Below are 26,782 nucleotides of genomic sequence, written 5' to 3'. Positions count from 1 at the left end.
GCTCTCACTTCCCCCTCTCGTCTTCCCTCACCCGCTTCATTGGTGACTCAAAGCATGGAACATACCCCTTGATGATAGTACACGTCACACTGTATTTTTGTGAGCACCTTAATGTGGTTTCCCCAGCTCTCTATGGCTGACTAGGACCTCTCAAGTGCCAGGCCCAGGTCTGTCCATCTCCATGCCCACAGGGCCTGGGCCAGAGAAGGGGCTGAAGAAATAGTTTTTGGTGAGCTTCTGGGTCCTGTGAGGGATCTTACTCCATGCCCAGCTGAGCTGAGCTCTAATTCTCTGCATGGTTTGGGGTTGGTGGGGCTCCTGGTGCCCTGGACACAATGGCAAACATGAAGGCTGCCCAGGCCCTGGAGGACTTAGCGACCCTGCCTCTGCCATTTGGCTGTGAGTTTCTGTAGGAGCTCATGTGGTCGTCGGCGGAACTTCTTCTGGGTGAAGTAGAAGAGGATGGGGTCCAGCACGCTGTTGGCGCTGGCGAACGGCCGTGTGCCTTTATAGGCCGCCGCAAAGGCCTCCAACACAGAGCAGGGGACGCCTGGCGTTGAGCGCACTGCCAGGTAGGCTGTCTTGGTGATGTGGAAAGGCAGGAAGCTGATGGCAAAGGCAGCGGCCACCACCACCGCCATGCGGGCTGCCTTGCCACGCCGCTCCTGGGCCACAGGCTCTGCTGGGCCATCCTGGCGGCACAAGCGGCGGGCCAGGAGACAGTAGCAGGCCAGCAGGGCAGCAAAGGGCAGCAGGAAGCCGATGACAGTGAGAGCCATACCATAGGGCATATAGCGGGTGGCCAGGGCAGGCGGGCTGAGGTCATAGCAGACGGTGCGGTTACGCTGGATGCCTGTGGCAGCAAAGACGGCTGTGGGCAGGGACTGGGTTGTCACAGCCAGCCACACGGCTACACACACTAGCCAGGCGGCCCGGCGGCCCCCACGTTTGTGCCAGGGGGCCAGCGGGTGGCAGATGCCCAGGTAGCGCTGGAAGCTGATGCAGGTGAGGAAGAGGATGCTGCCATGCAGATTGGCATAGAAGAGGAAGCGGACCAGGCGGCAGGCGAAGTCGCCAAAGGGCCAGTGGTCACCTTGGGCATAGTTGTAGATGAGCAGGGGCAGGGAGCAGGCATACAGTAGGTCGGCCAGGGCGAGGTTTAGGGTATACACAGCCGTGCGAGTCAGGGCCCTGCGGGACGTGCAGATCTGGGTAATGACACAGACGTTCAGCGGCAGGCCAGCCGCCAGCACCGCCGAATACACAGGTGGCAGCAGCAGTCGCTTGAAGTTCTCGCGGTAGACACAGGTGGTGGGTGGCAAGCCCAGAGCCTGTCCTGTGCCATTGTCCCACTCCATGGCTGCTCAGGTGAGTTTCCTATGTTCAGGGAGGCTGGGAAAGCAATACACAGCCTGTCAGTGACATGCTCACTCACCACCCAGCAGGCCCTGCCCCTCCTCGGGCCCTGATCTCCCTGTCTGAACAGTGAGGGCACCAACTTTGTCAACTCTGCTACTCTAACCACCCCATGAAGCCCCACAGAGCCCTCACTTAGAGAAAATTTGTGATACAATGAAACTCACGCTTGGGAACAATCTGATTCATTTTGTGTGTGTGTGTGTATGTATATATGTGTGTGTATATATATATATATATTTTTTTTTTTCCTTCAGCCTTCCTAGTGAACTTCTATTCATTCTTCAAAGCCCTGATCATATGTTTCTTTCTCTGTTAGTGGAGATTGATGGACTTGGGTTTGAATCCCAACTCTGTTATGTATTTGCTATGCGACCTTGAGGTGATGATTTCATTTCACCTAAGAAAAGGGGGAACGTGGCGCCTGCCTCTCAGGGATGTCAAGAGGTTAGAAGCACTAAATTATGCTGTGCAGGGCTGCCAGGGGCTCCCTGAGGTGTGGAGACTCTGGTCATGGTGGATCCGCATGTCTCTCACAGACTGGGACCTGCCTGAGGAGTGGGGCCAGGTCCGGTGTCTCTCTGGTCTTAGTCCAGGGTGTGGGGCAGAAAGGGCCCTGATAACTCTTAGTTAACCAGTATGAAGGGTCCACACACCAGGGGCTCACTGAGGACCGCACCCATCTCCTCAGCCTGAACTCCACCTTTCAAAGCCGTGGTTCTTCTGGCAGAGGTCTTGTTATCTGTAAAATAGGGGAAGGAGGTGATACCCAGTTCCCCAAGGCCTGGTTCCACTTGAGGCTACAAAGGCAGGTTTGGCAGAGCCTCTGACAACACAGCGCCCGCTAGTGCCCAGAGTGAAAACAGCGTCCCTGAAGGCGGATGGGTGAGGGACCAAGTCATCTGTTTACTTTACAGATATGGAAATCCAGGCACAGTGAGGGGCAGGGACTGCTCCTTTCTTCGTAAGTCAGAGCAGAGTCAGAACCAGAACCCAACTGCCCAGTCCAGAAAAGGCAGCTTAGTGTAGCCCACAGACATGGGATGTAGAGTTTACATGACCAACTTCAGAGCTAGGCAGGCCTGGGTTTAAATGTTGCTCCCCCACTTCCGTGCTGTGTGAAACAGGTCATGTCACAGTGTCCTCATAAGTGATGTGGCCAGCGTCCTCATCAGTGAAATGTGTGGTGATGACATTCAGTAGTGCTCAATAAATGCCATGCTATTGCATTCTACATCTTGTCCCTCCTCTCATTCTTTCGGGCTGGGTTTTGGGAGAGCCAGCAGCACAAATAGCCTAAGGGGTTCCCTGATGGGGTAAGTCTGACTGCTAGACACTCACCTCTAAACTGACATTGCCATATTACTGGTGTCTAGAGAAAATTTACAACTAAAATCCAATGGGCCTTTGAGATAATGAATCTAATCCTCCTCTTTTCCCATTTTACACACGGGAAAAATTGAGGCCCAGAAAAAATATGAAGTCCTGCAAATGCACTCAGTGGGTGGTAAAGGGTTCAGGCAAAGTATACGGGCTCTGGTCCAGATGCTTAGGTTCAAGTCCCAGCTATGCCACGGATGAGCTATGTGGTCTTGGGCATACTAGTTAACCTCTGTCCTCCAGATTCCCCATCTGTAAAATGAGATGAGATAGTACCTGCCTTATAAGATTGTTGTGAAGATCAGTGCGTGGCATGGGGCCAAGTGTTTTCTGTTCTTAATATACCTACTAAGTAAGGTTATGGGATTTTAAAAAGTTATATTAGAGAAAAATACATTCTTCCCAACTTACAATTTCATTTTGGCGAAGCTATTTTACCCCAATTCTGGGCAAAATGATAATGTTGGATTCTCTATCTGCAGCCCACATCCCATGTCACCCTCAGTTACCAAAGATGCTTTGTGGGGCTTTAGACCGTATGCTAGGAGTGCTGGGTGCCCAGCTAGGACAAGGTAGGAACGACGAGGAGACCAGAGGAAGAAACATAGCAGCCCCCCACAGCAGAGCCACGAAGCCAGGATTAGCACAGGCAGAGAATGTCCGCTCATCTCTTCATTCATTGGTTCGGGCCATTCTCATTCACATGTTCATTCTCTTGTTTCCACATGACAGGGATTCACTGAGTCCTCTCTACCAGCTAGATACATGAGGGCATAGTGTATAGGTGGACATAGAGATATGGGGATACAAATACAGATATGCTAGTCTGATGGAGGAGACCAGTGTGAACCAGCTGGTGGAAGAGACTTTTCAGAGCAGAATGAAAGACAGAGCAAGGCCTGGGTGGTTGACCAGGATTTCCATGGGTGGAGAAGGGTGGGAGGACACTCCGGATGAGGAGGAAGGTTGAGGGATACAGCACCCCTCTACCATGTTCCCCTCCTCACCATAACCCTCTGTTCTTACAGACCGATCTCCTCTCACACAGGGTCTGACAAAGAAATCTGAGGAAAAAGAAAACTGCTGGTTCCGTGGGGCTGGCCTTTGAGACGCAGCCTCTGCCCCTCCCTGACCCCTCTCCTCACACAGGGTCTGAGGAGACCAGTTTGCAAGGGAAGAATGTTGTGGTGAGGAGGAGAACATGTTAGAGGGGTGCTGCATCCCTCAACCTTCCTTTGGGAGGCCTTCACCCTCAGATCCCACCCCCAGGGACAGCCCTCTGTCTCAGATGACTGGGGACTGCAGTTTGCCACTCGCACACCCTGGTGAGACTGATCCTCCTGGGACCCCCTCCCCTCCCTCTTGGAAGGAGGCAGAGGGCTGCAGGAGGGGATCCAGTGCACAGCTCTCTGGGAAAACCTTCAGGGCTGTGTCAGGAAAGACAGGCCTGACCATCACCCCGGCTCCTTTGTCTATTTTCTGAGGACCTAGGAGAGCTGAGCTGTTCTCCCAGCTCCTGGCAGGGGCTGGCCTCAAGGAGGGTGCTCTTGGCTCCCACCTCCAGGCAGCAGCTGACCTTGGCGCTGACATCTGTCACTAGCTCTTGGGTCCTAAGTTCTGGACCAGACCAGACCCCAGCCTCTTCCTGGGCTGGACTCTGCCCATGGTGCGGGGGGCTTGCTAACAAGTGGCTCTGACTACATCCTTCTCTCCAATCCTCTACCCTTTGGGGGAAAGGCCCAAACCCTTTTCCTGACATTCAAGACCCCTGCCAAGCCCTCCAGCCCTATCTGAAGTACACCAGGGCCATTCTGCCCTTGCCCCTTCCTCTTTCGTCACACATTCCCAAGACGTGGAGACTCCCACATAGCCAGTGGCAGCCAGAGAGCCAGACTCCCTCTCCAGCCTCCCCATCTCCACTGTTCCCTTCACACAAAGTGCCATCCAGCTAATCTCCATTTATCAAAACCCTAAGTATCTATCTAGCTCCAGATCTCACCTTGCTTCTTCCTTTTCTTATCCCCCCAGCTGGGTGGAATCCCTTCCTCTGGGCCTCCTAACTCTGTGGGCCTCCTTTAAGTCAATGCTGAACCCAGCCTTCCTGCCCAAAGTCACAGTTCCTTGTGTCCACCCGCCCCCCACCCCCCACAACCCCTGCACTGGCCCATGGCCCCAAGATGCACTGACACTCACAGGCAGCCTCCTGTCCCTGCAGCACGCTGGTGGTCCCAAGTGTGTTGGGGCAAAGGGAAGCCAGACCTGAGGCTCCCCACTCTCCTGCCCTCAGCTAGGCTGCAGCTCATCTGGCAGGGTGAGCAGCTTCCTCCGTTTCCTGGCAGGACTGTCTCTGACTAAAAGAGTTTCTGTGGGGGCCACCGGCTCCCTGCCACCCCCAACACCACGCCTAGCGCCTGGCGGAAACTGGGCTTAGAGGAGCAAGGAGGTGGAAAAAAGGCGTCCTTCCCGGAACACTCCTCTACCCCAGCAGGGGAAAGAGGGGGATGGGGCAGAGGAGGAGGGGTAGGGGAGAACCAGAGGCTGTCAGCCCCATAGAACCAGCAATTTTCTTTCTGCTCAGCCGTCTCTCAGTCTTCGCAGCTGTCAAATGGGTAGGGCAGTGATTAGAGAGCTGGTGGCTCCTCCTTTAGTTGTAACACTCAGAGTCACGGGGTGTCCATTCCTCCTCCCAGCCATTCACTCCCCCATCTAGCCTTCCTTCCCTCATTCAATAGCTCACTCACCAGCATGGCCATCTACCCATCCCTCCGTGTGGCAATCCACCTATGTACATACTTACTCAGCCCCCTTCTCCCTCCCTCCTTCCCTCTTCTCTTTTTCTCCACACACATGTATCGAGTACCTACTATGTGTCACCAGATCCTCCTATGTTCCCCCATTTCACAGCGACTGCTTCTTCCACACAGCAGGTGCAGGGCGCATAAGGAGTGATGGACATGGGCTGTGGAGATAGATGTGATGCCCCTGAGGACCCAGTTGCCTGTGCCACATCCTCCCCATCCCCTCCTCACCACCAAACTGGCCTCAGAGCTGTTAGGAGACCAGAGCAGGAGATGTGGCTCCTCATTGTCCCGGAGAGGCCAGATCCAGAGTGGGAAGCAGCATTCCAAGAGGGCGACCTGGAGGAGGTGGGCTTTGATTTGGAGCAGCTGAGGTAGCAAGGCGAGTGGCAGGGGAGGATTGTGTGGGGAAAGAATGCTGCCCTGGGAGTTTGAGGCCCAGGTTCTTACTCCGCCTTTGCCCCTAGTCACTGACTAGATAAGCCCCTTCCCTTCTCTGAGCCTCCTGGGTAGAATATGGTCATACTGACCACCAGTGTGCTGGGAGGATGAAGTGCCACTCAGGGCAGCTCATCTTCTACCCTGGGAGGTGCAGAGGAGACTCTTAGAGCCTAGAGCATCAGAGCTGAAGGTGCCCTTAAAGGCACCAATCTCACCCCAAAGCCATTTTTACAGGCAAGGGGATTGAGGAACAGAGTGGGAACCCAAAGTTTGGATCACACTGAGAAAAATCAGGTTTGAACTTCTGATGAACACTTGGTCAGTTGTGCACAGACTGAGCACCTACTGCTTGCTCAGACCTGTGCTAAGAGGTCACTTCTGCCAGCTGAGTGTGGACCTCCTGGTTGGATTTGACCTGTGCTGTGGCCCAGGAGAGCAAGGTGGCCTTCAGCTCAGCAGCCAGTCCTTTGCTGGGTCCTTGGGACAACCTCCCACAGCCACTCCCAGCAGGATGGGTCACTGTCCCAGGAATGGGAACAGATCTGAGGGCTCCTGGGAGGTGTTGTCCCCAAGGCAGGGCTTGGGTAAGAAGCCTAAGTGGTCTCAGTCCCTGCAACCTGGATGGATGGGAAACACAAAGCTGTCCCTATCATGTCTTATCCGCCCAGACGTGCAGATCTGGAGACCCCTAATCCCACCGCTCCGCTCAGATAAGGGCACTTGGACTAACCTCAGAGGGGAAGAAAAGGCTCATGGGGTCCCACTTGACAGATGGAGAAAGAAACTAAGGCCAGCTGCCCCTTCCCCACCCTCTTCTCAGGGGTTCAAGGGCATACAAGAGGCCTGGCCTGGCACCTCAACAACCACTGAATACCCATTACCCACTGGCCTTTTAGTTCTTTGCCTTCCTAACGGAGTCTAGGTTTGAGGGCTCTCAGGACCTTGGAACTATGGCATCCTAGGGCTTGGGACTTCAAAGAATTTAAGGATGACTGAATCGGAGCCAAGGAACTGCCCTGCTCTCACCGGGCCTTAGCTTTGCCCATGGACCTGGCTAGGCCTAGAGGAGGGGACGGGGCCTGGGAGGGAGCACTCAGGTCTGAGGGGTCATGGGTGCACCTGGGAGGGAGTAACCTGTAAAGCTCATGGAGAAAGCATATCCACTGCTGGGCACTAAAGGACCAGAGGGACCTGGACACATAACAAGGCTGAAGAGGGCATCACAGGCAGGAGGTCCACTGTGGGCAAAGGCACAGAAGTGGGGAATGAGCTTAACCTCTGTGAGAAATTAATAAATATAAAAGCCAGAGCAATGGATGAGCTCTGCAAAGAGGGGGCTTCAGATGGGAGGCCTGAGAGGGGCTGGCCCATCACAAAACCTCCAACGTGGAGCCTTCTTTTGGCAGAGATCCTCCCTCCTTGGCCTCTCAAAGTATTGGGATTACAGGCATGCACCACTATGCCCGGCCACGGCCAGTCTCTCTCCCTCTTCCCCCCCCCCCTTCCTCCCTCCCTCCCTCCCTCCCTCCCTCCCTCCCTCCCTCCCTCCCTTCCTTCCTTCCTTCCTTCCTTCCTTCCTTCCTTCCTTCCTTCCTTCCTTCCTTCCTTCCTCTCTCTTTCTTTCTTTCTTCTTTCTTTTTCTTTTCTTTTCTTTTTTCTTGAGATGGAGTTTCACTCTTGTTGCCCAGGTTGGAGTACAATGGCACGATCTTGGCTCACCGCAACCTCTACCTCCCAGGTTCAAGCGATTCTCCTGCCTCAGCCTCCCAAGTAGCTGGGATGTACAGGCATGTGCTACCATACCAGGCTAATTTTGTACTTTTAGTAGAGATGGGGTTTCTCCATGTTGGTTAGGCTGGTCTTGAACTCCTGACCTCAGGTAATCCACCTGCCTCGGCCTCCCAAAGTGCTGGGATTACAGGCGTGAGCCACCGTGTCTGGCCAGTGTTGTTTCTTAAATGTCTATTCTGTGCCAGATGTTTTATCTGCAGTCCTGGGCAATTTGGTGGGGGGTGGATTATTCCCTCCCCTTTACATATGAAGAAACTAAGACTCAGGAAGGGCCAGTGAGTTTTCCAAGCTATCCCAGCCAGGTGGCATTTCAGTACATTCTTCTTGACTCTAAGGCCCCCTTCTTCATTGTTCCCCCTAAGTTGGAGCTTAGATGCTCAAACCAGGGGATTCCCAGGGGAGTTGGGTCTTCCCTGCATTGAGACCCTGTAGCCATGAGATGGCACCAGCGGACAGCCAGCCCCACTCTGTCACACAGCCAGGGAGGGGTGAGGGCAAGGTTGGTCTGCCCACAGTGGGGGGCCTCCCCTCAGGGCTGGCACTGAGCAGCCTCCGGACTGGGTTTCCGGTCTTATTTCCTCTTGACCCGCTCCCCAACCTTCCTTCCACTCACCCTCCCCAGATGAGCTCAAGCTCTCATTCTCAGGTCCTCACCCTGGTCAGTGTGGTCACAGGAGCCACTGGGGACATGGCAGGGACAACAGGGTCAGCACCAAGCCTTATCTGTCTGAGGTAGAGGCCCTGGCCCCAGGCGTCCACCACCCATCTCCACCCCAGGTACACCTTTGGCAAAACACGGCAGCCCCTCACCTCACAGCAGGGACGGCCTCTTCCAGTTTCCTTTTTTCAGTTGAGGTAACAACCATGGTGTCAGTTCTAGAGCAGGAGCAATTCAGTATGGACATAGGAAGAAATGACAAGGGGCCCAGCCCTTCAGGCTGCTTAGATCCTATGGTCTCAGGATAAACTTTACGTGACCCCAGAGCCTCCCCCATCCCCTGAGGCCTTCATATCTAGCAGGGATGAGGGGATCTGTTGGCCAAAGGCAGGAGCTGGAAGCCTGAGTCACTGTCTGCCAGCCAGCTGAGGCAGGAACCAGCTCAGACCAAGCTGGATGTGGAAGAGGCTTCCTAACCTTGGCCTGCCTGCCTGCTGGGAAATAAAGGCCTGGAAACCCCCTTGCTGGGCCCCTGACCAGTGAGTTAGCAGCAAGGGCACAGGATGCCAAGGGTCAAGAGTTAGCTTCCTTCCCCTAAGGAGTCAGACAGGCTGGGATTGACCACCAAATTGCTGTGTGACCTAGGGTAAGCCACCTACCCTCTCTGAGTCTGGGTAAACAGGGCTACTTATGGTGCCTACCTACCATACAGAGTCACTATACCCTCTGTGCCCCAGTCATCAACCCAATCCTGACTCTGGAACTGCCTCTAGCCTGAGGCAGGGTTGCCCTGGAGCCCACCTGAGGCCAGCTTGAGGCCAGGTTCCTAATGCAAGTGCCTCCCGGGCACCCAGAAGACAGACGGCGGGAAGCATAGTCCTCTCACCTGGAGAAGTTCTGGTCCTACCTGTGGCATCTGGCTGGCTACAGAATGACAAACCTGGCAGAAGGGAACATGGAAGGCAGGGGCTCTGATTTCTCTTCTCCTTTCCCACTTCCCCTTCTCACTTCCCGCTCAACAGGAATTAAATCTAAAACTGAAACAGCCATTTTCAGTGAAAGGAAGAGGAAGCTGCAGCTTTGGGGAATTTGGGGGTTGGGGCTGCTTCCTTTGGTTTCTCTCCAGCCTCTTCAAGCTTAGCAAAGATGGAACTTACATCTCCCAAGACCCCACTATGTATGAGGGGCCCCAGCTGCCCAAGAGTGCACCCAGAAGCCCCACCACAACCTGGACACATGTATTCATTGAGCACTGATGATGAACCAAGCATTGTGCAAAATGCTTAATGTGCCTTGTCTCATTCACTCTTCAGAACTACTATTTCCACTTTACAAATGAGGTGACTGAGGCATCGCAAAGTTAGCAAGAGGTTCTTTCTTGGGAATGTGAATGAAGAGGGTTAGAGACCACGCGGCCCCAGTGGGCACAAGGCTGAGAGGTCAAGGGCAGCCCTGAGACTGAGGAACTGTGGATAGCACAGAGGCCCAGGGAGCAGCTGTGACAGGGCAGCCCCCAGTGAGCAGAGGGACGGCCTGTGGTGTCCAGCCCTTATAAGTCCACGCCTATAGGGCCACCGCACCTTCCACCCAGTGCTCCAGGAGATCCCCAGGGCCTCCTAAGAAACTCTCCCCTGGAGATAGTTGGAGAGGCTCTCTGTGCCTTGCTTGGACCACCAGGCCGTCCCATTTGTTTGTCTCCTTGTGGCAGAGGCTACGTGGTTCTCCCTTCAAGAAGGAACCTGCTGCTTAGCTGCAAGTAGCACAGTTGGCTGATGGCCTCAGTTAGTGCCTTAAGGATCTGCCCATCCTCCCAGATAACCAGGCTTCAGTCTGTGGGGGAACAGATGGCCCAGGTCCAGCCGCCTGGCTAGCCTAGCAGTCATTGTTCAGCCCCTCTGTAGCTTCTTCCCACTCAGTTCCCAGATCCGCTCTTATGATGACGACCCTGCCCTCTGATTTTCCTTTGGGGGATCCCCCTTCTCCCATCTAGAGTCTTGGAGATCTGGGAGTGATGGGTCTGTGATTGAAGCCTGCCAATGAGAGAAGAGTGAGCCCCTCAGGCCTGTAACTGGCTTGGGGTGGAGGAGTGATCTTCATTGCATGCCTCAGAGTCAATTCTGGTGCTTTTAACGGAGCATCGGGAAGGAGACAGGTCTTCCACAGCATTTGCAAAGCTAGTAGAGAGCGAGGCAGGAGCTGCTGGAGCCAAGTGAACTAAGTTCCAGGCACTGTCCTGGGCGATGGAGATACTGCCACCAGGGAGAGACTGTCCACATAGAAAGCCAGGGAATAGCAGAGATGATAGACAGGGATGCATCGTTTCCTGAGAACAGCATTGAGTGCCTGGTTTCAGCTGTGCCTGAGGTTTTACCTTCGGTGTCATGAGCTGATAAACTCCCTTTTTGCCTCAATCCATTTAACCTCGGATTCTGTCACATGAAACTAGGAGTCCTGCCTGTAGATCTGCACCTTGTGCCCAGGAAGAGAGGTGACATTTCCCTACGGGAAAACTGAGGCCAGTGAGGTTAGGAACTTGCCCAAAGTGCACTATAAACCCACCATGACACCCTGTTTCTCAGGAAGAGTAGCCTAAGAAAGGACAAAGAATGGAGGTCAGGGATCAGGGCAGAGAAGACCAGCCAAAGACGCAGTGTCAGACTCCCTTCCTTTCCTTCTCTAACTGTGCTAGGAACTGGGGACAAGGTCTGCTTTGCCTCTGGGGCCTCAGAGACGAGTACAGGCTTTGGCTCCCAAGAGGCACTGGGAAATGTTGGATGATTGGATCCAGTCTATAAAGAAGAGTCCCGGGGCTCTGTCTTTGGTGCTGCCTGGTTCCTTTTTTTTTTTTTTTTTTTAATCTTTGTTTTGGCTGATGTGGAGATTTGTCAAGCAGAATGAAGGTAATGGGTTCAGGAGTAGCACCTCTGAGACTACTTGGGTCCCCCAGTCCCCACCTCAGGAAAGGCAGGCCACCAACCCTGCCAAGTGGCTATTGTGGGTTATGATCCTGCCCATTTCCCAGGCAGACCCTGAGGCCTGAAGGTAGGCAGTTTTGTCCACAACTGGTACAGGTAAGGTTTGGGTGTGGAGGGAGAGCCTCAAGGAACTCCTCCCCTCCCGTGAAAGGCAGCCCCTGCCTTGATTCCTGCTCTGATCGTCCCTAGCTCTTCCTAGGGCCTGAGCCCACCTGGCAGTGATAAGACATCCAGCTGGACCCAGGGGTCAATGACAGGCCTCTGAGTTCCAAACAGTCAAGGCTAGGGAGGCCTTAAGGTCATCCGACCCAGAGGTCTCCCCACCATCCCCCCAGAGAAGGGGGCTCTCTGAAGCCTTCCTGATTGGGCTTATTTGGCCCCTGCCTGCATACTTCCCATTACAGAGAGCTCACTCCTCTCCTAGGCCACTGCATTCCACCTTGAGAAAGCTCACTGGGAGATATGCTTTGTCACACCAAGCCCCGAGATCTGTCCCTAGTGACTGCTCTCCCACACCGGTCCAGCTTGCCCTTGGGGCCATAGAGCTTGGCTGCCCCAGGACACCCTGCAGAGATTGTCCCAAGACCATCCATCTATTGGTCTTCATTCTCACCAGGCAATTTCAGGCACATGTCCAGGCCCCAGGAGACCTAGTGGTGGATCCTCAAAGATGAGGCTGTGGTCTGTGACTGTTTTCAAACCTTAAGACAAAACCCTTTGCTACCCTCTGTCCTGTTTCATTGCCTGCCTGGGGCCTGTAAAGGGGGCATGGTCTCTTCTTTTGGGAGGAGGAAACTAAGCCCCCAACAGCTTAGTTACTTGCCAGGGCCACCAATCCGTCAGTGATCTTCCAATCAGCTGAACTGCCTGCCGCCAAACCCCAAATCTTCACCCTCAAACTGGCCCATTTCTGGCCAGTCCAGTGTGGGAAGAAGAGGGCTTTGTGGGTGTCTGAGGGGTGGCCTGGGAGGAAGAGATCAAAGTCAGGGGCAACTACCTCATTCAAAGTGCAATGTAGGAGGTCAGCAGGCAACAGGTGGCTCCCGCTGTGGAGTGTGCATGAAGAACACAGGACAGGCTGGCTGTGGTGGCTCACACCTGGAATCTAAGCACTTTGGGAGGCCAAGGCGGGAGGATCACTTGAGCCCAGAAGTTCGAGACCAGGCTGGGCAACATAGAGAAAGCCTGTCTCTACCAAAAAATGTTTAAAAATTAACTGGGTGTGTTGGTGTGTGCCTGTAACCCCAGCTACTTGGGAGGCTGAGGTGGGAAAATTGCTTGAGCCTGGAAGGTCGAGGCTGCAGTGAGCTATGATCACACCACTGCATTCCAGCCTGGACTACAGAGCAAGCCCCTGTCTCAAAAAAAGGATGCAGGACAGACCCCCTCAGGTGGTCACTTAAATGACACCTTCTCCATGGGACCTTCTCCTACCACTCCAAGCTAAAATTATAATCTCCTACCCAGCACATGCACACGTGTGATTCCTATGCCCCTTCTCTGCTATATTTTTCTCCTTAGCATTTAAAATCTTTTAATACACTGTTCTACTTATTTATTGGTTATTGTCTCTCTCTCCTGACTGGAACATAAACTCCACCAGGGCAGGGGTTTTCGTGTTTTTTTCACTGCTGCATATACTTAGGACAGTGTCTGGCATAAAGTAGGTGCTCAATAAATATTTATTGAGTGAATGAACAAATAAATTCCGAGGTGGTTCAATTATGTCTACACAGAGAGGACTGACTGCACGGGGGACTTTGCTTGAGGCTGTTCATATAGCAAGCTGTAGTTTGTACTTAAGAGTATGTGTTTTGGCCGGGCGCGGTGGCTCAAGCCTGTAATCTCAGCACTTTGGGAGGCCGAGATGGGTGGATCACGAGGTCAGGAGATCGAGACCATCCTGGCTAACACGGTGAAACCCCGTCTCTACTAAAAAATACAAAAAACTAGCCGGTCGAGGTGGCGGGCGCCTGTAGTCCCAGCTACTCAGGAGGCTGAGGCAGGAGAATGGCGTAAACCCGGGAGGCGGAGCTTGCAGTGAGCTGAGATCCGGCCACTGCACTCCAGCCTGGGTGACAGAGTGAGACTCCGTCTCAAAAAAAAAAAAAAGAGTATGTGTTTATTGGGGATTGGGAGCAAATAGAGATTAAATGTGAGCACCAAAGGCCTTTAAGCCAGCCCTGGGGCTGCTTCTGCCTGGCTGTGTGTGTGAGATTTGGGCTGTGAACAGTCCCAGCTGAGAGGGGTGAATAAGATTTGGCCTGGCAGGGCTGGGCAGCCTGCATCTCCCTCCTGCCCGGTCTGAGGTTTTCTCTGCACTCTTACCTCCCTGCACAGGATCACTCCCTCTGCACTGGGGCCCCGGCCCAGAATCTTTCTGGCTTCTTTCCCTTCCCTTGCCAGCCTAGGCCTCCCTCCCAGGACCCAGGATTCCCATGAACACAACCAATCAATTCGTGTCCTTCATTCATGGTGCCACCAGACTGCTCCGTCCTGCACTGTGGGGCTGAGTAGAGCTGGAGGACATGACTCAATTGAGTGCCTAAGGCCCTGCAGACCCTGTCACTGCCCCACCTGGCTGGGTCCCCAAACTTCTGTCTGTCCTAGGGCATCCTCTCTCCTCTCTCTTCTAAGCCTTGGCCCCATCTTTCTTGTCAGTCCCATACCCTCAACCCTACCAGCCCTCAACTCCTCCTTCAGAGCAGACAGGCTTTCAGAGGGGCTGCCTTCAGTTTTCCACTGCCCAAATAAACCCCATGTCCGCACCTTCTCTCCTCACCCCTCCACAGCGCCGCGGGACCCCAGGTACCGCCTCCTGCCCCCTCTTCAGCACCCTCCCCGTGCTGCATCTGCTTGTTCCTCCCCTCAGCCCAAACACTCTCCACTCCCCACTCTCTCTCTCGTCTGAGCAAAATGTCTTCCTTGACCTCTCGTGCCTCTCCGTCTGTTCCTCTTCCTCCCTGCACAATCAAGCTTCTGGAAGAGTCACCCACAAGCCCTGCCTCTACTTCCTCCCTGTACCCATTTCTCACCCCTTTACAGTCAGGCCCAGGGCAGAGCAAGGAGCCTTTGGGCCCAGCTCCGGGAAGAGCAGTGAGTACTCTGTCTTCTGGGTGAGGCTGGCAAGATGGAACCAAGGAGCGATCGACTGCCTGAGCTCCATCCACAAGGCAATCTCCAAAGTGATCTTGACAACACAGGCCTTGGGGAGAAAACAGGCCACTGAGGGTGACTGGGCTTGACATCCCTGAGCACCACTCAGGGCTGGTGCAGGGCTTGGGGAGGAGAGCCACCTCTCTGGCTTCCAGGAGAGGGCCTGGACTCTGCCTGGAAGGTGGGTGGGGATCAGGGCCAGCAGGGGCACCTCCAGGACGTCTGTTTAGCAGGGGATTAGGGTGGTGACTGGTTGGGATGATACCTTAGCATGGCTCATGACACTGGTTTGAGAAAACATCAATGGTTTCTGTCACAGAATAGGAGGGGTCGTTGCTTATGGAGCAGGTGAGGGTGGGGGTACACGGCTCTCCAGATTACTCCCTGGCACTGCCCCTGGGGACACAAAACGTGAGGATTCCCTCCTGGAACAGGTATGTCCTCAGAGCTCCCCAGAAAACCCGGAGTTCTTCAAGCCCCAGACCATGGAATTAGATCCAAATGCTCAATCCCAGCATTTGTACCCCTGTCACCCATCACTGTTCCCTCTGCAAAGCTTGGCACCCAACAGATATGGGGGTTCCCGTCCTGACTCCACAGCTTATGAGCTGTGATTTTACCTCTCTGAGCCTCAGAGTATAAATACTGTCAACAGTCACAGCATCATTGGGGGCTCAAATGAAATAGTGGATCTAGATCACCTAGCCCAATATCTGGTGCACAGTAAGTATTTGCTCAGTGGGGCTTCTATTATCGCCCATAATTTTATCATAGATCAGCCAAACTCATGAGAAACGACCTCCCTTGCAAGGCTTGCTCCCTTCCTTTCTCCCTCCCTCCCTTCTCCATTCATTCATTCATTCGCCATGCATTTACAAGGAGTCTCACAATGTGCAGGCACCTCTCTGGACTCTGTCCTTTGAGGAGCCCCTGTTAGTGGAAAAGACAGATGAAGATGTACACCCATGGGTCTCTGGGAAGACAAAGGAGGTCTCCAACCCAGTCTGTGGTATCAAGGAAGGCTCCATGGAGGAAATGATTCTTTGGTGCAGTGTGGAAAGGAAAAGGCAGGTGCTCTAGGCAGAGAGACCTGCTGGAGATGTGGGACCTCAGAGTACCTGCATGTGTTTGTGTTTGCAAGTGCTGAGGGGCCCTGCAGGAGGTAAGACCCGTGGGGTCATTAGGTCCAGGCCCAACAGGCCTCAAAATGACAGGCTACACATGTGGCCTCTGCATTGAGGGTGCCAGCTGGAGAAAGTCCTCATTGGGAAACCCCTTTCTAAAGCAGGGCAGAGGCATGATCAAATTTGAGACTTAGAAGGCTGCTAGTTGGACGATAAATTGGTTGTGGTTAGATTCAGAGAAAATAGAGCCTAAAATGGGGTTGTGGCCATGGGATGGGGAGCTCCAGGGACCAGCCTGTGGTAGACTCATGTCAAGGATCTCAAATGATAGGCTCACAGCAGTCTTCCCTGCCCCCTAACAAGCCCTTACAGCCAGAGTACTGGAAAGACAGATGTCCCACACCAGCCCTCAGGCCACAGGTGGAAAACTGAGGTCCAGAGCAGGCAAGAGGATGCTGTAGCCCTGCATGGAGCTTGTGGGCAGCCACCTATCTCTGTGTCCTGTCACCAAGCCTGCTGCTGCAGCCTGGCTCACCTCTCCAGGGGCAGCAAAGGAATGGCTTTGATAGCGGGAGACTTGGAAGAGTAAAAGGATGACTTGCTCCAACTGCCAGACCCATGCAGGCCCTCCTCCATCAGACAGACTGGGGAGGGGAGCCCTTAGAGCTTCCAGAGTTCTCTCCTCTCCTTTGCACCCATTTTGCAGTGAAGGAAACTGAGACCAAGAGAGGAGAGACATTCGGTTCCTGGGATAGCACAACCATCTGGACATGCGATGTCAGCTGTGGGAGACAGAATACCTGGCCCCGAGGCCTGGCCTTGCCCATGGGTAGCTGGATTCACAGTTCCTGAGGACACTCAGCTGGTGAGGGGTGGAGTCTAATGGCACCACCGTCTGGCTTCTGCCTGGCCCTCGTGCCCAGCATCATTCCCAGGAGTCACTTCCCTTCCATCCTAGCCTGTGTCTGTAAGCCATGGCTGAGCAGGATAGAATAGGAAGGAACCGTGTGCCATCTGCTCCAGATCGCTGTGGATGTGGGCTGGTCCCTTCTTGGATGGAGGAGCCTAGGCCCCACCCTGCCCAGGGGAGCCAGATGTCCTCAGCACAGCTCAGCTAGTCTGTGCCCCACTGGCTCTTCCAGGGTGGGCTTGGGTGGTGAAGCCCCACTCTGGTTCTTGGAGTTTACAGACTTGACCTAGCACCCTGAGTGTCTGGTCTATGCTTGACCTGGACTGTACTAGGGCATGAGGATGGGCTGAGGGAGCGGATGCGGATGAGCTGATATAGCAGACACAGTTACCAGCCATTTAGAGTAGTCAGTGCCAAGTGCCTGCTGTCCTCTAATCCCACCTGGAGAGGCCAGCAGGGCAGGACTTGCAATTTCTCTGGTGGAAAAACTGAGGTCCTACTTCATGTCAATCACCAAGCCCTCTTTGTGCTCCATTTTCACATCTCAGACTCCTCTTCTCTCACCCCGTGGCCCCTCCTCTGACCTGGACCACAGCCTCCTCATGCTTTCTGGTTTTCCATCTCCAGGGCCAGTCCAGCCCCTTTCTGTGGCCAGATGGACCCTTGCTCAGCAAAAGTCTGACTTCACTGTTTCTCCTTCTACGCCCTCTCTATGTCTTCCCAGTGCCTGAGGATAAAGGCAAACCCAGTTCCCGTTGACCTCTCCACTCTCAGCTCCCACTCCTGCCCCTTGCACGCGATCTGCTGGGCTCTGATTTACTTTCAGTTCGTGCTCTTCTTTTCCCCCTCGTCAGTGCTGTTTCCACCACTGGATTTCTCTCTCCCCACATCTGTGGTTGGCCAACTCCCATTGTAAACTCAGGGATAGGGGAGGCCCAGGTCCTGCCTACTGGTGCTCAGTGGGGACAAGGGACATCTACCTGATGATCCATAACCCGAAGTCCCAGAGTCAGTGCCCCAGAGTCCTGCCAGAACACAGGCAGGGAGGGATGGTTCCACAGGAGAGAAAGCTTGGTGAGGAGGTGACAGTGAAATGGTCAAGTGTATGTGAAGGTAAAAGGCAGAGTCCGTGAGAGGCCTGTTGAAGGATGGTGAACAGAGCTGGAGCTGCTCTGCATGTGCTTGAAAAGAGGCCCAAACTAATAATGATGAAAATACGATTATTGAAGACTTAGTGCGTGCCAGATGTGCATTGCCTCATTTAGTCCTCATAAGGACCCTGCAAGGTGGGACTGGTTATGATCTTCATTTTATACTTCTGGTGGGGAAACCAAGGCACAAAGTTTAGCTCAAGGTAGCACTGGGAGAAAGAATGACTCCTGGGCTATTCTGAACCGAGGCAGCCTGGTTCTAGAGTGCATATTCTTAGCTCTTACAATAGAGCAGGGCTGGGCTAGGGAGGATTTCAGGTGGCAGGGAAATCCAGCCCCTCTACTGCTCTGACCCAACCTGCCTGGGGCCCAGACTGCCCTGGCCTCACCCTTCCATCAGTCACAGGGCCTCATAAATGCTGCGTCCTCTAGGAAATCTTCAGGGATCAAATAGAAGGATTCCCTCTACTTCTTCCAGGGCCCTAACAGGAAGCCTAAGGTAAGGGACACCCTTCTAAGCAGAACTTCCCAACCCTGGCTGCCCATCCGATTCCCAGACTCTTTCTGGGGAGGAATGTTTGCCTGTCCAGCATCTCTTCCTATTAGGAGCCTCTCGCCCCATTCAGTGGAGATTTTCTTCATTCAAGGTGGTAACCAGACCCTGGATCCATCCAGACCCTTCGCCAGTGATTGGTTCAGGGGCAACCAATTAGAGTTTGCCCCAGGAATTTTTGTGGAATCAGCATGAAAGGTTCTCACTCTTTTTCTCCTGGATTATTAGCTGTGCGGACCATGGAAGCCTGGTGCTTCTGGAAAGAACTTGAGTGAGAATGTAGGAACCTGGTGGAAAGTCAGGAGAGAGCTGTTCATGGCATCCTTGTAAGTGCTGGATCTGGCCATGTCAGATCTAAGTCTACCTTTGACTTTTTATTTATATAAACTGACACACCTTTTCTTGCCCAAGCTAGTTGCGTTTGTCTCTTGCAACCAAAATAACCCTGACCACCCTGACAACAAAAGTATAGGCAAGAACAACAACAGCAAATTAAGTAAGTTGAAATTTATCAAAATTTAAAACTATTGTACATCAAAAGACATTATCAACAGAGTTGGAAGGCAACCCACAGAATGGGGGCAAATATTTGCAAACCATATGTCTGATAAGGTATTAATATCTAGAATGTATAAAGAACTCCTACAAACTAAACAACAAAAGAAACAACCCAATTCAAAAATCAGCAAAGGACTTAGATGTTTTTCCAAAGAAGATATACTAATGGCCAATAAGCACATGAAAAGATGCTCAACATTACTAATCAATAGGGAATGCAAATTAAAACCATGAGATACCACTTCACACCCATTAGGATGGCTGTTATTGAAAAAAAAAAAAAAAAAAGAGACCAACCTAGGAAATAAGAAGTGTTCGTGAGGATGTGGAGAAACTGGAAACCTTTGCATTACTGGTGGAATGTAAAATGATGTGGCCTCTGTGAAAAATATTTTGACTGTTTATCAAAAAATAAGCATAAAGTTACCATATAATCCAGCAGTTCTACTCCCAGAATTCCAACCAAAAGAATTGAAGGCAAGGACTCAAACAGAAGTTTATATATAAATGTTCATAGCAGCATTATTCACAATAGCCCAAAGATAGAAACAAGCTAAACATCTGTAGATGGATGAATAGATAAATAAAATCTGATATATATACACAATAGATTATTATTCAGCCTTAAAAAATGAAATTCTGATACATACTACAACATGGATTAAACTTGAAAACCTTATTCCAAGTACAATAAGTCAGTCAAAAAGGTACAAATACTGTATGATTCCACTTATATAAGGTACCTAGAAGAGTCAAATTCATTGAGACAGAAAGTAGAGTGGGGGTTACCAGGGGCTGAGAGGGTGGGAGAATGGGGAGTTATTATTTAATGGGTATAGAGTTTCAGTGGATGACTTTAAAAAGTCCTGGAGGGCTGGGCACAGTGGCTCATGTCTGTAATCCCAGCACTTTGGGAGGCTGAGGCAGGCGGGCAGATTACATGAGGTCAGAAGTTCGAGACCAGCCTGACCAACATGGTGAAACTCCGTCTCTACTAAAAATACAAAAACTAGTTGGCCATGGTGGTGTGTGCCTGTAATCCCAGCTGAGGCAGAAGAATCACTTGAACCTGGGAGGCAGAGGTTGCGGTGAGCCAAGATTGCGCCACTGCACTCCAGCTTGGGTGACTGAACAAGACTCCATCTCAAATAAATAAATAAATAAATAGTCCTGGAGATGAATGGTAATGATGTGATGGTTGCCCAACATTGTGCGTGTACTTAATACCAGTGAATTAATTGTACAATCAAAAACGATTAAAATCATAAATTTTGTTATGTATATTTTATCATAATAAAAGACAAACAAAATAACAATAAACAAACAAACGAACAAACCTTGGCCTTGACCAGCACATCTACTGTATTGGGAGACAATTCTCCCAGGGCCAATCAGATTTCTGCATGTTTTGTGAGCAGAGACAGACTACCTTTGTTCCAGAGGATATTTGTAGAGCAGACAGCCTTGGAAGATAAAGATGAAGATAGTGTCCCCTTCTGGAGCCAAAACCAGGTTTATTGACTGTCTGGTGGGCAGGCTTGCTGCCCCTTATAAAAGACGCGGATTGCCTAAGCTCCACGTTCCTTACCTTGTCATGCAAGCCATTGCATGTGCAGGTATTACCTGGCCCCCTTTGCATTGTCCTGCAGGAATTGGGGAACAAGTGCAAATGCTGATATTTGGGCTACTCTTATTGTTGTGAGGAAGAAAGTTCTTTATCTTTAACGAGAAGTCTTGTGTCTTCTGCCAGCATCTATGAAACTATAGCAGGTCAACTCATTGGCTTGGAAGTGTGGTCAAATCACAGGCCCTTCCCACTTTCTTCATACTTTTTGCATTGGAATATCAGGTGGGAGAAAAAAAAAAAGTCTGTATTTCTGGCTCATGCCTGTAATCCCAGCACTTTGGGAGGCCGAGGTGGGCGGATCACTTGAGGTCAGGAGTTTGAGACTGGCCTGGCCAACATGGTGAAACCCTGTCTCTACCAAAAATACAAAAATTAGCCAGGTGTGGTGGCGCATGTCTGTAATCCCAGCTACTTGGGAGGCTGAGGCAGGAGAATCACTTGAACCTGGGAGGCAGAGGTTGCAGTGAGCTAAGATTGTGCCACTGTACTCCAGCCTGGGTGACAGAGTGAAACTGTGTCTCAAAAACAATTCTGTATTTCTGACATTATGATGCAGTGGGCCAGCTTGGGTTTATAAGAATCTTGCCCTAGACCTAAACCCATGAAGAGTTGGTTTCCTCCTTTTGGAGGCTGCTTCTCCCTTTTCACTCCAGCTGCCAGGACACTCACAGTGAAGTTTCCCTGTTCACCTACCTGAGGACCAACATTCATCTCAACCTTCTATGTAATTTCTATATTCCTGCTCCTGGATTTAAAACAATTAAGATGTAATTCACATACCATAAAATTCAGCCTTTCAAAGTGGACAATTCAGAGGTTTTTAGCATATTCACAAGATTGTGCAAACATCATCACTATCTAATTTCAGAATATTGTAATAACCATAGAAAGAAATCCTGTACTAGGCCAGGCGCGGTGGCTCAAGCCTGTAATCCCAGCACTTTGGGAGGCCGAGACGGGAGGACCACGAGGTCAGGAGATCGAGACCATCCTGGCTAACATGGTGAAAACCCCGTCTCTACTAAAAAAAAAAAAAAAAAAAAAAAAGGAAATCCTGTACCCAATAACAGTTACTCCCCATTCCTTTTTTCCCCATCCCCCTGGAAACTACGAATCTCCTTTTTATATTTATGAATTTGCCTGTTCTGGATGTTTTATGTAAATTGAATCACACAGTGTGCACCATTTTGTGTCTGACTTTTGCTTAGTGTGTCTTCAAGGTTCATCCATGTTGTAGCATAAATAAAAACTTCATTTTTATGGCTGAATAATATTCCATTGTATGGATAGACCACATAATTGTTTATCTGTTCATCCACGCTGGCATTTTGGGTTATTCCCACTTTTTGGCTATTATGAATAATTCTGTTATGAACATTTATGTAGAAGTTTTTGTGTTTTAAATTTTCTTGTGTATACACCTTGGAACCAGGGAGTCATATGGTAACTCTTTGTTTAACCTTTTGAGGTGCTGTCTAACTGCATTCCAAAACGGCTATGTACTTTTTCATTCTCACTAGCAATGTATGAGACTTCCAATTTCTTCACAGCCTCAGCAACACTTGTTATTGTCTGTCTTTTTCATTGTAGCCATTTTAGTGGGTGTAAAGTGGTATTATATTGTGGTCTTGATTTGCTTTTCCCTAATTGTTCCTTTTCTTATATTGTCATTCATATTTTACCATTTCATGGTATGCTCTGAAGCCTGACATCTTGTGGAACAAGTACCCCATGGAGTGGGAGAGTCATGAGTTTCAGGGGCAGATAGTCCCGGGTTTGAACCCCTTTGTATCTACTAGTTATGTGACCTCGAGCAAATTATTTAACTCTCTGAGTCTCGGTTTCCCCACTTATTCTATGTGAGTTATAGTATTAACCGCTCTTGGTGTTGCTGTTATTATAAGATAAATCTATGATAAAGCCCCTGAGTGGGCCTGGCACAAAACAAGTCCTCCATGAATCTCACCAATGAATACAAGAGTCAGAAGGGGAGATTTACTGCCTGGGAGGAGACCTAGGCTGGGGACTGTTTAGCTTTTAATCTATCATCTGCTTTACTACAGCAACTTTTTACAACAGAGGCATTTCTGTGCCAAACATTAGCCTCTCTGTGCCTCTGTTTCCCCTTCATGCTATGGAGGTGTGTCCTCCTCAGAAGCATGGTGGGCTGCAATGCGAAGGCATGAGGAATGAGGCTTCACCATGCTGTCAAGTACTGGTGAATCTGCAGGATAGGTTCTGGCACTTCCAAGTCCGTCTCTTGCCTCAACCATCAGATTAGCTGCTGCCTGAGGCAATTTCTTCCCCCCTCAGACAATGGGCTCTCCTTCTCCTGTGCAGATTTGTCCCCTCGTGCCCCTGTCCCTCAATAGAAGGGACAGGACACTCAGGAACTGTGGGCTGATTTGAAAAGCTGGTTCCTATCCCTCTGGTATGACAGAAACAAGGTTATCCCTCACTCTGAGTTGAGATCTGCCTGCTGGTACCGTAGGACAGCCCCAACTCCGTCCCAGGCACGCAAAACCGGAACTGCCCTGGGAGTCAGGATGCCAGGCTCTGTCTCAGCTACTGCAGAGTTCATCTTCCTGGAGCTCAGTACCCAGCCCAGCCCCTGAGTTCCTAAGGGGCGAGTTGGACCCACTAGCCCCTGGGTCCCTGGCATCCACACAGAGCTGGGCACAGAAGCCACTGACCGAGCCTACACCATCTCTATAGACCAGTGACTGCATCTTGTGCAGACCCTGCCCTCCCATGGAACTATTAATGACAGGGCCAGCCCTGGGACAGGGGAAGCAGCAAGATATCACCCCAGGCCGGGGCCTTGGCCCTAACTAGACAAGCCAACAGTCAGAGAGGGAGAGTCAGAGCCTGGGCTGCCAGATCCCCACCCCAGCCTGAAATAGAAACCCATTTCAGAGACAAATGGGGAAATGGTCCCAAGGCAGGAGGGGCAGGGTGGGCTGTTGCACCCAGCTTCCTGAGAGTCTCGACGGGCCCCGGGTCCTCTGCTGTAATGGGCACCTGTTGCCAGGCTCTGCCGACTCACTCTAATGCTAAGGAACCAGGAAAGCTAGGTTCAGAGCTCTGGGTGTGGACACTGACAAATTACAGTCCCAGCTTCCACATTGGACAGGATCCTTTAATTTCTCTGAGCCTCAGCTTCTTCTGCTGTAAAATAGGAATAACGGTAATCCTGACTGCTTTCTTTTTCTTTTATTTTCTTTCTTTCATTTTTTTTTTTTTTGGAGACAGAGTCTTGCTCTTGTCACCCAGGCTGGAGTACAGTGGCACGATCTCAGCTCACTGCAACCTCTGCCTCCCGGCTTCAAGCGATTCTCCTGCCTCAGCCTCCTGATCCTTTCATTTTTGTGTAAAACACTTGACACATTGTAGTTGCTCAGTCAATGACAGATCTTGTTATTATTACCTAACTTTCTCTTTCAGCTCAATTTTGATGGAATGATTTATTCATCTGTTATTTCATTTACTTATTCATTCAGCCAAACAGCGAACACACACCTACTAGGTAAGCCACAACAGTTAATACGGCTTTTGGAGTTAGGTAAGAATTGAAACCCTAGCGCTGCTGCTAGTTGGCTGGATAACTCTGGGAGAGCCATTTCCCTTCAATAAGCCTCCATTTCCTTGCCTGTAAAATGGGAACAATAAATACCATTTCTGGAGGGCATTGGGATGTTATAAAGAGTCAGTGGCACTCGAGGCGAGCAGTTTGAGACCAGCCTGGGCAACACAGCAAAATCCCATCTCTACAAAATATTTTTAAAAATTAGCTGAGCATTGTGACACATGCCTGTAGTCCCAGCAACTTTTAGGTTGAGGCAGGAGGATTGCTTAAGCCCAGGAGTTCAAGGTTACAGAAAGCAATGACGGTGCCACTGTACTCCAACCTGGGTGATAGAGCAAGACCCTATCTTTAAAAAAATAAAAATTCCAAAATGAAAAGGGTCAGTGGGACAGTGGTGTGGAAACAGCCAGTGCATAGCCACTGATGGAAAAACAGGTGGCAAGCGGGCTGTACAGAGAAACCAGGCAAGCTTCTGGCAGAACGGGCCATGCTGGGAGCTACTGGTAGTCGGGCCTCCAGAGACAGCCACAGGATAAGGCAAGGGCAGGAGAGAAGAGTCGGCAGGCCCAGAAACAATTGCCAGGTTTCCGGACCATGGCCCCTCCCTTTCTGATAAACTGACAAACAGTGAGGAAATGCAAAAAAAGATTGTAAGAGTTTTAGAAGAGTCTCAGCCACACAGACAGTCGAGGGCAGTGTGGAGTTCCCCCCACCCAGCCAGTCATACACACACACACATACACTGGAAGCTGGACGTTCTCGCTCTCGCATACACACCCAGGGGCTTGGCACACACACAGCTGCACCTTCTGGGGCACAACACTTTATGTTTGCAAAGGGCCTTCTTATTTTTCATCTCATTGATACTGAGGGGTGGAGAGGTTCCCTGAATCTGACCCATTCTAGAGCTGGCAGGAGATGAGAGTCCCAAATATCTTCAAGAGCCGGGACTGAACGCATGGGCTGGGCTGCCTGTTTTCTCTGTGTGGGTGTCAGCAGAGCTGAATGGCAATAGAAACTCCAGAAAAGTTTTAACCCAGCTCTCCCAGATAGGTCCTTTCACCCTTAACAGGTCACACCTGGACTCAGGGACCCTTTTTTTTTTTTTTTTTTTTTTTTCCAAACCACTCTCGTGGGGCCAGCTCCAGGCTGTCTTAAGATTTAGCTGGAATGGCAGAGGTGAGAGGCTTCCCAAGGGTCTCCTCTGTGGACAATTATTCGGTCACTAATCCTTCCTACTCACTCCCTCAACAAAGTTCCTGGGGAGTTCTGAGGGCAGGGCCCAGCCTCCTCTGTGAGGGCTGCTCTCCAGCGTACTACACTTAGCAGTGTTCACATAGCAGCGAGAGACCACTGTTGCCCCCATTTTAGAGAGTAAGAAATTGAGGCCCAGAGACGAAAAGTGTCCTTGCCAGCCATTTGGACTCATACCCAGACCTTTGTGGCTCTGAGTCTTGCCTGAGCTATTCCACTTCTTCAGCAAGGCACAGCCCAGCACCAATGTGTCCATCTCCTCCCCGCCCCCACTGACCCCATCCTGCGTGCCTCAGCCCTCCATGCTATGCAGTCTGCAGGCTCCAGGCATAGTCAGGCGGAGGAAGGAGGAGGACCCCAGTGTCTGCCCCACTGCCGCTCTTGCCTGTGATGAACCTCGGTGGCTGCAAGTGGACTGCATGTACTCAGGAAGATGCTAGGGGAGCTGAGGGGCGTAAGCCCTTCCAGGCATGAACCCAGAAAACTCACCCAGGAGTTAGCGAGTGCCCTGCTTGCAGTCCGTGAAGTGCTGGAGCAAATTCCCACTCGCAGAGCAGCCCCTGCTACCAGTCAGTTCTATGCCTGAAACTGTCGCGTGCAATGTCTGGCAGAAGTCTGGAGAGGCAGCAGATGAGGAAACCGAGAGACTTGGGGAGAGGAAGTAACTTGCCACAGCACAGAGCTGGCAAGCAGCAGGGCCAGGACTCGAATCCCGAGAACCCTGAAGCTCAAGTCCTTTACACCAATGCTGACTTATCCTCTACCCAGCTGCCCGCAAGTCACTTTCTTCACCCTCTGTTTGCTCACCCAAACAAGCAGCATCACCAGTTTAGCCCAAGTGACTGTTGGGAGGATGGAGTGAGATAACATTTCAGGACAAGGGCCTGGCACAGGGAAGAAACGAATTGGGTGGCCGTTTTCTCTCCTCCTCTACATTCTCACCCCAGCCCTCTCCTGGCTTCTCTGGAGTCTGGAGATGGCCCTGCTTCTGCTCATTGCTGCCGCAGGAAACCATTAACCTGGTTTTCTCAGCAGTGCCTGGAAGGTCCATTAAGAGAGGCTGAGACCCCGAGATTAATGGCTGTGTTATCTGTGGCTCCAACCCTGTGGGCCCAGACAACTTCCACCCAAGGATGAGGATGGCACCGAAGATGGGGGGTGATCCTGGGGGAAAGGCTGACCCCAGGCGACCCTCCCCTCCCCAGCGCCAATCCATCCTTGAGCTTGAGCTTAGGCTTTATGAGGAGCAGGCAGCCAGGGCGGCTCTCCCTGTCTGTAAGATGACTCATTCTCCCGCTTCCTCCACCTCCTTTTCTTTGTTACAGGTACTTATTGGGCATCTACTCTGTTCAGGTAGTGTTCAAGGTACTTGAGGTCAAAAAACAAAGTCCCACCCTTGAGACA

At 51.5% G+C, this 26,782-nt stretch overlaps 1 protein-coding gene across 7 annotated transcripts; it reads right to left on the bottom strand.

Moving 5' to 3' along the window:
* Window positions 1-72: 72 nt before the first annotated feature.
* On the bottom strand, window positions 73-26,138 carry P2RY6 (pyrimidinergic receptor P2Y6). Of its 7 annotated transcripts, XM_038005489.2 has the most exons (4): window positions 25,868-26,138; window positions 5,661-5,755; window positions 2,073-2,158; window positions 73-1,392 (listed from the first exon to the last, which is right to left on the bottom strand). In XM_038005489.2, exon 4 carries the CDS (start codon window positions 1,356-1,358, stop codon window positions 372-374), a length of 987 nt encoding a protein of 328 aa, XP_037861417.1. In that variant the 5' UTR covers window positions 1,359-1,392; window positions 2,073-2,158; window positions 5,661-5,755; window positions 25,868-26,138; the 3' UTR covers window positions 73-371. The 7 variants fall into 7 exon arrangements, with proteins under 7 accessions (XP_037861417.1, XP_037861419.1, XP_072875384.1 ...); XM_038005491.2 differs by lacking the exon at window positions 2,073-2,158 and having other exon boundaries at window positions 5,657-5,755; XM_073019283.1 differs by lacking the exon at window positions 5,661-5,755.
* Between the last annotated feature and the right edge of the window lie 644 nt (window positions 26,139-26,782).

The sequence above is a fragment of the Chlorocebus sabaeus genome, chromosome 1, assembly GCF_047675955.1.
Source record: "Chlorocebus sabaeus isolate Y175 chromosome 1, mChlSab1.0.hap1, whole genome shotgun sequence".
Taxonomy (NCBI): domain Eukaryota; kingdom Metazoa; phylum Chordata; class Mammalia; order Primates; family Cercopithecidae; genus Chlorocebus; species Chlorocebus sabaeus.
The sequence above is the reverse complement of the archived record's forward strand: the minus strand, read 5'-3'. Positions and strand labels throughout refer to the sequence as shown.

Excerpts from the sequence above, each read along its gene's own strand:
- P2RY6 (XM_038005491.2), bottom strand. The coding sequence starts at position 1,358 with ATGGAGTGGGACAATGGCACAGGACAGGCTCTGGGCTTGCCACCCACC.